At 48.2% G+C, this 13,915-nt stretch overlaps 1 protein-coding gene across 1 annotated transcript in view; it reads right to left on the bottom strand.

Annotated features, from left to right (window-relative positions):
* ZDHHC7 (zinc finger DHHC-type palmitoyltransferase 7) overlaps positions 1-13,915 on the bottom strand; it is a 64,894-nt gene that overhangs the window by 30,853 nt on the left and 20,126 nt on the right. The window contains exon 3 of the mRNA XM_060254376.1: positions 721-1,043. Coding sequence (XP_060110359.1) covers positions 721-1,026 — 306 coding nt within the window. The 5' untranslated portion in view covers positions 1,027-1,043. The remainder of the gene's footprint in view (positions 1-720; positions 1,044-13,915) is intronic.

Raw genomic sequence — 13,915 nt, forward strand, 5'->3', positions numbered from 1 at the left:
TTGTAGAAGTGTTAAATCAGGTGTGTCAAACATGCGGCCTGGGGGCCAAATCAGTCCCCCGGAAGGCTCCAATCAGGCCCCTGAGCAAGTGGCTGTCATCTGCTTCCTTCTCCCTTTCTCTTGCTTCCTTCTGCATCACAGCTTGCTTTGTCGGGCTTGCTCAATCACACAGGAGCTACAGAGCAAAGCCTCTATTTTCTCCATTGGATGAGGCTCCTCCCTCGAGGAGGAAGGGGGGGGGAGGCAGAGCTTGCTTTGTCAGGCTCTCTCAATCACACAGCAGAGCTAATGAACCAAGCCTCTCTTCCTTCTATTGGCTGAGGCTCCTCCCCCTCCTGGTCCCCTGGGGAAGGAAGGAAAGAGTCAAAGCTTCCTTTGCCCAGTTCCCTGGATCCCATGGGAGAAATACAAAGAAAGCACCTTTAAGACCAACAAGTGCTAATGTTTTGAGCATGTTTTAGTTTAAGGTTTTTTTTTAAAAAAAATCTTTAATTGTGTTTGTTTGTGTCCTTTATAAAGTTTCTACCTACCTCTGCTACCTAATCTTAAATAGGAACACACATGGCCTGGCCCAACAAGGTCTCATCTATGTCAAATCCAACCCTCATGAGTTTGACACCCCTGTGTTAAATCGTTCTGCCTATAAGGAATTCCCAGCTCTGCCAGGGGCTCAACACGCACCAGAGGGTAAAGCGACGCAAGAGGAAAGCCTCTACTCACGGGATCTGTCAGCATCGTCCTCAGGTGAGAGGATAACGCCAGCACCGCCAAGCAGTTGAAGAGAACCCCGTTGATGAGGGAGTACCAGAAGTCTTTGGACGGCAGCAGCATGACAAACGTCACTACAAAATCTGCATAGACCACGAGGAGCCACGTCATGACTGCGCAGACCATCCCGCAACCATCCCGGATGAACCAAACCCTGTCGGCCATGTCGGCCTCCGAGGACGACGAATCATAGCTGTCATTTTCGGCAAGCAGCGGGTGATGCTCGACGTCGCGGAACCTGTGCCCAGATGACTGCATGATTCTCTGGACGGGCCCTGGAGGAAAAAAATAACAAGAGGGCAGTGATGCGCTGTGGCATTTTGAGAGCAGATGTCACGTTTTGTTACGGGGGGGGGGATGCGAGAGATTCTCTGCGCAGAGGTTATCTCCTTGTTGCAAGCTTTGCTTGGAGACAGACTAACATAAAGACTCCGAACTTCCAACTGCAGCGGTCCCGACGTCTCGCCTCTTCCCTTTCTCTCCCACACACGCGCATAATTTGTCACTGTCATCGGGACACATGTGCGGCTAAGCACAGCGGAGCGCAATTCAAATCGGTCCAAGAGCCACCTGCACGTTTCTTACAGATTGAGAGAGACAACATCGCTGCACTGACCTTGGGAAAGCAAGAGTGTGCACTGTACAGAGAACCTAACGGCAAAGAGAGGAAAAAAGAGGCAGAAAGACTTTAGGGAAAGAAGAAGCTGCAGGGCACAGAGTGAGGGGGGGGGGAGAGGATTTTAACAAACAAACCCCCTTATTAAAATGGCAACACAGGCTGCAATTGCACACAGCTGGATGTTGGGCTTTTGTTGTGTTATAGCAATTATTTGCAACTGGATTATCCTGTGTGGAGGGGAGGGGTTGTGGCTCAGTAGAAAAGCTTTTGCTTTGCATGCAGCAGGTTCCAGGTTCAATCCCTGGCACTTCCAGTTCAAAGGGCGAGGCAGTAATTGATGCAAAAGACTTCTACCTGAGACCCTGGAAAGCTGCTGCCAGCCTGAGCGCACAGTGCAGCTTCATGCACTGCCATATGCTCATATGATAAACTAATTTTAGCCTCCGGATCACACATGTTTATGAACATATGCAGCTGCCTTCTACTGAATCAAACCTGTGATCCATCCAAGTCAGTCTTGTCTACTCAGACTGGCAGCGGCTCTCCAGCTGAGGTTTTTCACGCCTACTTGCCTGAACCCTTTTTAGTTGGAGATGCCGGAGACTGAACCTGGGACCTTCTGCTTACCGAGCAGATGCTCTACCGCTGAGCCACCGTTCCTCTCCTCAGCTCAGGAAAAATGGCCCCTAGAGCGAACTAATTTATGCAGTAGTTCACAACTAAAAGAGCCAGTTTGGTGTAGTGGTTAAGTGTGCAGACTCTTATCTGGGAGAACCGGGTTTGATTCCCCACTCCTCTGCTTGCACCTGAGGTTGTCCTTGAAAGGGTAGCTGCTGTGTCTGTGAGAGCTCTCTCTGCCCCACCCACCTCATGGGGTGCCTGTTGTGGGGGAAGAAGATAAAGGAGATTGTAAGCCACTCTGAGATTCTGATTCAGAGAGAAGGGTGGGGTATAAATCTGCAGTCTTCTTAATCCAGTTGCAAATGGTTACTACAGAACAGTACGATGACAGCCAGTGATGTAAGAACATGCCCGCAAACATTCTCCCTACAAACAGAAAACTGGCATAGCACAGAGAAAGACTTCAACTTCCAGGGGTGTTAAACATGTGGCCCAGGGGCCGAATCAGGCCCCAGAGGGCTCCTATTGAGCTCGCAAGCAACTCACTGTCGTCTGCTTCCTTCTCCATCTCTTGCTTCCTTCTGCAACACGACTTGCTTTGCCGGGCTTGCTCAATTGCACAGGAGCAACACAGCAAAGCTCCTCCCTTGGGGAGAAAGTGGGGGAAGGAGAGCTAGCTTTGCCAGGCTCTCTCAATCGCACAGCAGAGCTACTGAGCCAAGCCTCTCTTCCTTCTGTTGGCTGAGGCTCAACAAGCCAGCGAGGTGGATTAGGCTGAGTGTGTGTGTTTGTGTTCCTTATAAAGTTTATATCTCCCCTGCTTGACATTATATTTTATGACACACATGGCCCAGCCTAACAAGGTGAAGATCCGGCCCTCATAACAAATGAGTCTGACACCCCTGAACTACACTGTGCCAGTTTTGCTGTTTTCTGTTAGTGGAGAAGTTTATCACTGAGCAACATCCAAAACTGTGTTTCTTCCTCCTCCTCCCTTAACTCTTAAATGGGATTCTCCGTTCTTCCCCTCTTGTTCCTACCGCCGCAACCTGCAGGATATAGCGCACAGAACTGCTTCCAATTTTTAGGATCCCGGGAGCAGCAAAGATTTTCTCCCGCCTTCGAGGCAAAGCTAAGAAATTAAGTGTCGAGTTGGACGTCCACAGTAACGCAACGGCGACGGCAATGAAGTATGGAGGAGGAAGCCCCCCGTTTGAATCTCCTCCTGCCGTGAACTAACAGGGAGGGTTCCTTCAACTCGGCCGCATGTTCGCGAGACGGGGCTGCTCCTATTTACCCACCTTACAAGCTGCTGTAAGAATTAGCGGAGTAAGAATTACTTGGATGGCCCAGTCTAGCCTGATTCTGCAATTTCTTGGAAGCTGCAAAGGGTCGGCACCAGTGTCCCCTCGAAGCTGAATTAGTTTGAGCTAGCTCACGGGTTTTTAGCCTCTGGCACACACATGTTTGTCTTAGCGCAGGGAAAATGGCCCCTAGAGCAGGGGTGTCAATCATCTGGCCCGGGGGCCGAATCAGACCCCTGGAGGGCTCTTATCAGGCCCCCGAGCAACTGGCTGTCGTCTGCTTCTTTCTCCCTCTCGCTTGCTTCCTTCTGTGTAACAGCTTGCTTTGCAAGGCTTGCTCAATCACACCTTTATTTTCCCCACTGGCTGAGGCTCCCCCCTTGGGGAGGAAGGGGGGGGAGGAAGAGCTTGCTTTGCCAGGCTATTACAGTCGCACACCAGAGCTACTGAGCCAAGCCTCTCTTCCTTCTGTTGGATGAGGCTCCTCCCTATCCTGGCCCCCTGGGGAAGGAAGGAAGGAAGGAAGGAAGGAAGGAAGGAAGGAAGGAAGGAAGGAAGGAAGGAAGGAAGGAAGGAAGGAAGGAAGGAAGGAAGGAAGGAAGGGAGCCAGAGCTTCCTTTACCCAGTTCCCTGGATCCCCTGGGAGAAAGCACCTTTAAGACCAATGATTGCTACTGTTTTAAGAATATTATACTTAAAAAAAAATATTTAATTGTGTTTGTTTGTGTCCTTTATAAAGTTTATATCTCTGGTATTTAATCTTAAATAAACACACATATGACCCAGCCCGACAAGGTCTCATTTATGTCAGATCTGGCCCTCGTGACAAATGAGTTCGACACCCCTGCCCTAGAGCAAACTAATGTAGTTCACAACTTTCAAGCCAGTCGCTCACAAAGTACAATTTTTGCTCACAAGGCTCCATAGCAAGAGAAATTGGGGAGAAAATTATAAAAACATTAAAAACAAAAATAGAAAGAAGGGGGGGGGAGGAAAGTAAAGCAGAGAAGCACACCTTTACAGTTTAACCAAATCGAAAAAAGAGCTTGGCAGCAAAGCAATATACAATCATTTACTATCAAAGTCCAACTTATTCCTCTTACTCATATTTCACCCAACCTTTTCCCTCTATACGCTTCATTACAAACCCTTACGCTTCAAATCCACATATCACCAAGTCATTTTTTTCTTTAGCGTTCAGAAAGTCAATTAGGGGCTTGCAACTAAGCAATTAAGGTAGATAACGTCTTTTGCTTTAATTAAAGCAGTGAGTTTAGCCATTTCTGCTCATTCCAACATTATTTATTTATTTATATATTTATTACTTTAAATTTCTATCCCGCCCTCTCCGCAAGCGGACTCAAGGCTGCTGACAACATTCGTATTCATAAGTTAAAACCAATAAAAACCAATAAAACATAAGTACAATTTAAACTTGGGAAAACCATTTCGTGGCGCTGTATCACTACAATATAAGCGAGTTGTTCTTTTCTGACGGTGATCACCTAGAGTACTATATGATGTCGGGTGGCAGTTCTCTCCCGGTTAGATATCAAAGGCCTGTCAAAACAATTTGGTCTTACAGGCCCTGCGGAAAATGGAGAGATCCCGCAGGGCCCTTATGGCCTCCGGGAGAGCATTCCACAATTCTGGTGCTACCACCGAGAAGGCCCTAGCTCACATCGAACGCAACCTAGCCTCCTAACATCTCCAACCACCATTCTTCTACTGTCGGTATTTTAATAGCTTTCCAGTTCTGTACATAGAGCAGGAGTGGCCAAACTTACTTAACATAAGAGCCACACAGAACAAACGTCAGATGTTCGAGAGAAGGCAGGCAGGCAGGAAGGAAAATAGATTTGGGGGGGAGAGAGATGGAAAGAAAGCAACTTTAACTTTAAATGCATTCTCCAAGCTACTGGCAGGCTTAGCTTGGAGAAGAAGAAGATATTGGATTTATATCCCGCCCTCCACTCCGAAGAGTCTCAGAGCGGCTCACAATCTCCTTTACCTTCCTCCCCCACAACAGAGACCCTGTGAGGTGGGTGGGGCTGGAGAGGGCTCTCACAGCAGCTGCCCTTTCAAGGACAACCTCTCCAGAACTATGGCTGACCCAAGGCCATGCCAGCAGGTGCAAGTGGAGGAGTGGGGAATCAAACCCGGTTCTCCCAGATAAGAGTCCGCACACTTAACCACTACACCACACTGGCCTCCAAAGAGATTTACGGAGAGAAATGCTATCTCCAAGCTGGCCAAAATGGTGGCGGGGACTTTGAGAGCCACACAATATGTGTGAAAGAGCCACACGCGGCTCCCGAGCCACAGTCTGGCCACCTCGGGTACAGACGTAACCTTGCCGCTGTAACGATATATAAAAAACGAAGTCCCGTGACTATTTTCAAATTGTCTGTCCATCAACCCCTATGGGATTCACCTTCAATCAGCGGCTACGTGACAACCCTTTCCACCACCACGTGAAGGCTTTGACTATTCAAAAATGCCGAAGTCAATGCAAAATACGATTGCATTCTGATTGCAAAATGTACTTCGGTGGCGCTGAAAGAGGAGGGAATGCAGCTGACCCCATATGGCACTGGCAAGCCCAGTTGCTAATGTACGGCACAGCCAAGAACAAGAACAAAAAAAAGGTCTCAATTTACACAATGACTCAGCAGAAAAAGGCCAAGGAGCTGGAGACGCAGCAGCAGCAAAATCTCCCGCAAGCCCCTCGGTGATTTCAGCTAGCAATTTAATCCTGGTAACAGATGTTCTCACATTTGGTCCTTCAAAAGCGCAGCGCTTGGTGGAGGTGGTCGCTTCTTCTCCGCCTTCTGGAGGAAGAACTGCTTACGACACACACACAACGCTGGTATGATGCTACTTCTTGGGCTGAATGGCTTAAATCAAACCAATCGCTTAAATCGCTGAAAACAACCACCTCGACAGCTAAGAGTGATTTACGCCGAGCTTCCTGTTTCGATATTCATTTTATTTACCAAACAGTAGAATAACTGACGGCGATAAACCATAAGGACTATTGTTGCTAGTAAGCAGAACCTTTATACAAGCAAAGAGCAGAATCCAAAAACCCCTTTGCAAGGTGGCCCACATGTTTTTTGCATGACGAATTATACCAGCTAGAAGAAGATGATGATATTGGATTTATATCCCGCCCTTTACTCTGAATCTCAGCGTCTCAGAGCGGCTTACAATCTCCTTTACCTTCCTCCCCCACAACAGGCACCCTGTGAAGTAGGTGGGGCTAAGAGAGCTCTTACAGCAGCTGCCCTTTCAAGGACAACTCCTATGAAAGCTATGGCTGACCCAAGACCACCCAGCAGGTGCAAGTGGAGGAGTGGGGATTCAAACCCGGTTCTCCCAGATAAGAGACCACTCACTTAACCACTACACCATACTGGCTCTTTCAACCACCCTTTCAAGGACAACCTCTGCCAGAGATATGGCTGACCCAAGGCCATTCCAGCAGGTGCAGGTGAAGGCGTGGGGAATCAAACCCGGTTCTCCCAGGTAAGAGTCCGTGCACTTAACCACTATACCAACCTGACTCTCAATTTGGCAGCTGAGAGGTGATAGGATCACCATCTTCAAGAACTTGAAGGGCTGTCATCTAGAGGATGGTGCAGAATTGTTTGCTGTGGCCCCAGAAGGTAGGCCCAGAACCAAAGGGTTGAAATTCAATCAAAAGAGTTTCCGGCTCAACATTAGGAAGAACTTCCTGACCATTAAAGTGGTTCCTCAGTGGAACAGGCTTCCTCGGGAGGTGGTGGGCTCTCCTTCCTTGGAGGTTTTTAAACAAAGGCTAGATGGCCATCTGACAGTGATGAAGATCCTGTAAATTTAGGGGGCAGTATTTGTGAGTTTCCTGCATTGTGCAGGGGGTTGGACTAGATGGCCCTGGAGGTCCCTTCCAACTCTATGATTCTATGAAAAGAGATTCTATGAAAAGAGAAGTTCAGACATCACATAAAACCTTTAACATTTCCACCATGGCTCTCTCTTTTGCACATGGGATCAGTCAGCAATTTCCCCCCCGGCCAGTTTTGCCAGGGATCCTTGAGGTGTGTGTGTGTGCTTGCCATCTTCAGGACTTAGCAGGGGGTCACTGGGCGTGTGCATAGGGGGGAAGATAACTTGTGAATTTCCTGGATTGTGCAAGGGGCTGGACTTGATCACCCTGGAGGTCCCTTCCAACTCTATGATTCTATGTCTCAGTATCTTTGATAGAAGTTCATGCATCACTTTCAAGGGGAGGGACGGTGGCTCAGTGGTTGAGCATCTGCTTCGTAAGAAGAAGGTCCCAGGTTCAATCCCCGGCATCTCCAACTAAAAAGGGTCCAGGCAAATAGGTGTGAAAAACCTCAGCTTGAGACCCTGGAGAGCCGCTGCCAGTCCGAGTAGACAAGACTGACTTTCATGGACCAAGGAGTGTCTGATTCAGTAGAAGGCAGCTTCATATGTTCACATGACCACTGCAAGCTTTAGCATAATTGCTTGTTGCAAACTGAGCACCTTCTACATAAAAAGTATTTTTACCAGTAAAGACCATAATATTTAAAAATAAGTTTTTAATTGCCAATTTTTATAGATCCAGGTGGCCTGACTTCTGCAGACTGCAAAACAGGGCTTCTTCCAACAAATGTACTCCTCACCGCCCCCCCCCCCCCCAATTTGCTGGCAGGATCTCTGAACTACATTTAGTGCCTTTTGTGCTGCTACAACAGGCTCAGTTGCATATTGCCTTGTTAAAATCAAATTGCAGAAGCAGACAGAGAAAGGCACATTTTTGTCTTATCTAAGATAACAAGAAAAGCCATGTTGGATCAGGCCAATGGCCCATCCAGTCCAACACTCTGCATCACACAGTGGCCAAAAAATACCCAGATGCCATCAGGAGGTCCATCAGTGAGGCCAGGACACTAGAAGCCCTCCTACTGTGCCCCCCCGCCAAGCACCAAGAATACAGAGCATCACTGCCCCAGACAGAAGAACATAAGAGAAGCCATGTTGGATCGGACCAATGGCCCATCTAGTCCAACACTCTGTGTCACACAGTGGCCAAAAAATAACCAGATGCCATCAGGAGGTCCATCAGTGAGGCCAGGACACTAGAAGCCCTCCTACCGTGCCCACCCCAGGCACCAAGAATACAGAGCATCACTGCCCCAGACAGAGTGTTCCAACAATATGCTGTGGCTAATAGTCACTGATGGACCTCTGCTCCATATTTTTATCCAACCCCTTCTTGAAGCTGTCTAAGCTTGCAGCCGCCACCACCTCCTGTGGCAGTGAATTCCACATGTTAATCACCCTTTGGGTGAAGAAGTACTTCCTTTTATCCATTCTAACCTGACTGCTCAGCAATTTCACTGAGTGCCCACAAATTCTTGTATTGTGAGAAAGGGAGAAAAGTACTTCTTTCTCTACCTTCTCTATCGCATGCATGATCTTGTCAACCTCTATCACGTCACCCGTCAGTCCACGTTTCTCCAAGCTAAAGAGCCGCAAGCGTTTTCACCTTTCTTCCTAGGAAAAGTGTTCCAACCCTTTAATCATTCTAGTTGCCCCTTTTCTGGACTTTTTCCAATGCTATAATATCCTTTTTGAGGTGCGGTAACCAAAATTGTACACAGTACTCCAAATGAGGCCGCACCATCGATTTATACAGGGGCATCACGATACTGGCTGATTTGTTTTCAAATTCCTTCCTAATAATTCCCAGCATAGCATTGGTCTTTTTTTTTATTGCAGTCACACACTGTCTCGACATTTTCTATCTAGACAGAGGATCAGAAATCAGGGTATATTATAGGCGGGTCAGCAGCCAGCCCTCCTGAAGTGCCAAGAATAGTATGAAACCCTAGAAGCGCACTCTGTCCTGAAATCGCTATTGATCCTGTGCTGTTAAACGCCTGAAAGCGCTTCATTGATTTGGCAACGTCCAAGCAGGTGCCTTGTGGCCCTGAGTGCCGGCTGAAACGACGAGAGAGCACATTACAGACTAATAGGTCTATTGTGATGCAGGCGGAGGAGAAAAGGTCCCCTGTGCAAGCACCAGTCGTCTCCGACTCTGGGGTGACGTTGCTTTCACAACGTTTTCACGGCAGACTTTTTACGGGGTGGTTTTGCCATTGCCTTCCCCAGTCATCTACACTTTCCCCCCAGCAAGCTGGGGACTTCTTTGACTGACCTCGGAAGGATGGATGGCTGAGTCAACCTTGAGCTGGTTACCTGAAAACCCAGCTTCTGCCGGGGACTGAACTCAGGTTGTGAGCGGAGCTTAGGACTGCAGTACTCCAGTTTTAACACTCTGCGCCACGCGGCTCTTCAGCAATGTTGAGTGCTTGCTGAAAGACGAGGGAGTGCATTACAGACTAATAGGTCTATTGTGATGCAGGAGGAGGAGAAAAGGTCCCCCATGCAAGCACCAGTCGTTTCCGACTCTGGGGTGATGTCGCTTTCCCAACGTTTTCACGGCAGACTTTTTATGGGGTGGTTTGCCATTGCCTTCCCCAGTCATCTACACTCCCCCCCGCAGCAAGCTGGGTACTCATTTGACCGACCTCGGAAGGATGGACGGTTTCAGGAGTTGGCTACCTGAAAACCCAGCTTCCGCCAGGGATAAAACTCAGGTCACGAGCGGAGCTTAGGACTGCAGTACTGCAGTTTTAACACTCTGCGCCACGGGGCTCTTCAGCAATGTTGAATGCTTGCCGAAACGACGAGGGAGCGCATTACAGACTAATAGGTCTATTGCGATGCAAGCTTCTGCCATAGTCACCAGATCCATGAAGCATATTACTCTCAGTCAGCAGATATACCTATAATATAGGACGTTAATGGAATAGGGCTGCTTTTATTACAAAATGAGAACAAAAACAGTACTAGGTATGTCAGAACACACATGAAAATTAGTTCCAATCAAAAAGATTTTTTGAAAAAAAAACGACAACAGGGGAACAGATGTGACACACTCCAAACTGAGGATACGCTGACAAAGCAAAATGATGGATTCAGCAGGAGCTCAGAGGAGCGCTGCTCCTGAACCTTTCTGAGGGTTCCCCCTCCTCCTCCCACCTACCTTGTCCATTGAATAGCAGGTGCAGCTGCATAACAATTCCTGGATTAGGAGAGTGGGCAGCCAGCCAGCCACCAGGGGCTTTGCCATGCCCCCAGCAGCCCTCATTAACCCCTGGAGAATCCCACACCACCCTTTCTCCACTTCTTATGTGATTTTGGGTGGTGGGTGGCTTGCTGGCCTTTTGACCGCGGGGGGGGGGGGGGGAGAAGCAGCCAAGGAGAGCCCCGGGTGAGCGAGACCTGCTTGGGCTGGCTGGATCTCTAGCCAGCTCAAGCAGGCCTCGCTCGCCCGGGGCTCTCCTTTCTTGTTGGGTTGCTTTTGGCGGGGGGGGCATATGCTAATGAGTTATGCTAACGAGCTCCACCACCTGTTTTTTTTCTACAAAACGACCCCTGTATATTCATATATATGAAATAATGCACAAAGAGGAACAATTTCTGCGGTGAGCTACACCCTCCAAGTCCCTTATGAAGCCAAGCGCAGGAGTGTCAAATTGCAAATTATCTCCAACTCAGCAGCTTCACAAGGGGGGAAACTCTTGCTTTGATACCCTTTCCTTGAAATATGGCAACTCTCAAGCCTCCTTCAGACGCATCCTTGAGACGCATCCTTCAGAAACGTTTGAATTGTACATTCTGTCATATAGGGCTTGCTTGAGATAGAAATGGGAGAAGGACGTTGCTAGCCCTTGGGAGGCATAGGAGATTGCCCGCTGCCTGAAGGAGAAAAACATCCTGTCCCTGCTACAGAGGACAAATGGGCGGTTAGGTTATATCGACGTCCACGGCGTGAAAGGCTTCGGCCGACTGTTCCACCCATTAAGCAACCCATACATCCCACTGGAAGACTCTGCCATGCGTTGGTGCAACAGAGAAGTTACCCCTAGGGAACACAGTTGAAGATGCGTGTAAATCATCAGTGTTTAATCCCAGAGAGTGATAAAAATGTGGGATTCACTGCCGGAGAATGTAGTGACAGCCGCAGGAAAAGGCAGCTTTAAAAGGGGATTAGACAGATTCATGGAAAAGAAGTCAATCGGTGGCTACTAGCCATAGTGACTGAGGGGAACCTGCACATTCAGAGGCACTGAACTTCTGAAGCTCAGAGCCTGGATTTCTTGGACCACACGGGAGAGGTACAAAGAAAGCACCTTTAAAAGAAAGCACCTTTAAGGCCAACGAGTGCTAACGTTTTAAGTATATTTTAAGTATTTTTTTAAAAATAAATTTTTGTGTTTGTCTGTGTCCTTTATAAAGTTTATATTTCTACTACCTGGCATTACATTTTACGACAAATACAGCCTGGCCCAACAAGGTCTCATTCATGTCCGATCTGGCCCTTGTAACAAATGAATTTGACACCCCTGTTCTATATCGACGGTTTCAGATTGTTCCTTCTTCAAGAAATGAGACTACACTTCAGAAAGGGGAGTCAGAAATGCGGTCAGTAACCGCTGAATATCAACGGTTTTTGGACAGAGAACAAACGCCTATGCAGACTTACAAACCACAACAGCGCATAATATAAACAGGTACAAACTCTTCACAAAACAAATTCCACACGCACCGCTCGAGGCTGAAATGTGCTGACCTGAGAAACGTGCTTAGGATGAACTGTGGCGGCAGGAGCTTCAGCTCAGGATCACACACACTTGTGCTTAGGCAGCCGAACAACAGGCCACCCTCTACAACGGGGGGCGGCTGAATTGTGGCTCTTTCACACATATTGTGTGGCTCTTGAAGCCCCCACTGCCCTGTTGACTGAAGGAACTTGTCTCTTTAAATCACTTCCCCAAGCCAAGCCAGCTGGCTTTGAAGTTGCTTTCTTCCCACCTCTTCCTCCCTCCTCTCTCCTATCTATTTGCTTTCTTCCCACCTTTCTTATTTCATTTCTTTATTTTAGTATATTTCTATTCCACCCATTCCCCGTAGGGCTCAGGGCGGAGTACAACGTATGATAAAACAATAAAATACAATAGAAACATTCTATAAACAGACAACTCAACAGCACTCACATTACCATGTCATCACATATCACCCAGCCTAGCCGTCTCACGTCATGGTATCTCACAGAGATTGCAGTTTTTATTCCATTTCCTAGCGCAGATGACAGTGCTGGCCGGGGAGGCCAACCTGATCAAGAATAGATGCCCGCAGCCTCAGCTAAAAGCCTGGAGGAACAGCTCTGTTTACAGGTCCTTTCCTGTTGTTCAGTCGCACAGTCGAGTCCGACGCTTTGCGACCCCATGGACAAAGTCACGCCAGGCCCTCCTGTCTTCTACCATCCTCCGAAGTCTGCTCAAATTCATATTTATTACATCAGTAACGCTGTCCAGCTATCTCATCTTTTGCCATCCTCTTCTTCTTTTGCCTTCTGACTTTCCCAGCATCAGGGTCTTCTCCAGGGAGTGCTCCCTTCTCATTTGGTGGCCTAAGTATTTGAGCTTCAGCATCTGACCTTCCATGGAACAGTCTGGGTTGACTTCCCTTAGGACAGACTGGATCTTCTTGCAGTCCAAGGGACTCTCAAGAGTCTTCTCCGGCACCACAGCACAAAAGCATCTGTCCTTCTGTGCTCGGCCTTCCTTATGGTCCAGCTCTCACAGCCAAACATTACTACTGGGAATACCATCGCTTTAACTATACGTACTTTTGTTGGCAGGGTGATGTCTCTGCTTTTTATTATACTGCCCAGGTTCGCCGTAGCTGTCCTCCCAAGGAGCAAACGTCTTTTAATTTCATGGCTATAGTCACCATCTGCCGTGATCCTGGATCGCAGAAATGTGAAGTCTGTCATGACTTCCATGTCTTCCCCTTCTATTTGGCAAGGTTTGATGGGGCCAGATGCCATGATCTTAGGGTTTTTTTGATGTTGAATTTCAAGCCTACTTTTGTGCTCTCCTCTTTCACTCTCAACAAGAGGTTCTCCAGGTAGGGCCTGGATCTCAATAGGGAGCTGATTCCACCAGGTCAGGGCCAGGACTGAAAAAGCCCTGGCCCTGGTTGAGGTGAGGCGGGCATCTCTTGGGTCGGGTATGGCCAACAGATGTTGGGAGGCCGAACGTAACAACCTCCTGGACGTATATGGAAGGAGACAGTCCCACAAGTATGTTGGTCCCAGGCCGCGTAAGGCTTTAAATGTTAGAACTAAAACCTTGAAGCGGATCTGGTACTCAATGGGCAGCCAGTGCAGACTGTGGAGCACCGGCCGAATGCCCATTCTTGTGGTTCTCAGACATCTGACATTCACGTCTTGCGGCTCTCAGACATCTGACATTCACGTCTTGCGGCTCTCAGACATCTGACATTCACGTCTTGCGGCTCTCAGACATCTGACATTCACGTCTTGCGGCTCTCAGACATCTGACATTCACGTCTTGCGGCTCTCAGACATCTGACATTCACGTCTTGCGGCTCTCAGACATCTGACATTCACGTCTTGCGGCTCTCAGACATCTGATGTTTATTCTCTGTGGCTCTTATGTTAAGCAAGTTTGGCCACCTC

The sequence above is a fragment of the Heteronotia binoei genome, chromosome 14, assembly GCF_032191835.1.
Source record: "Heteronotia binoei isolate CCM8104 ecotype False Entrance Well chromosome 14, APGP_CSIRO_Hbin_v1, whole genome shotgun sequence".
Taxonomy (NCBI): domain Eukaryota; kingdom Metazoa; phylum Chordata; class Lepidosauria; order Squamata; family Gekkonidae; genus Heteronotia; species Heteronotia binoei.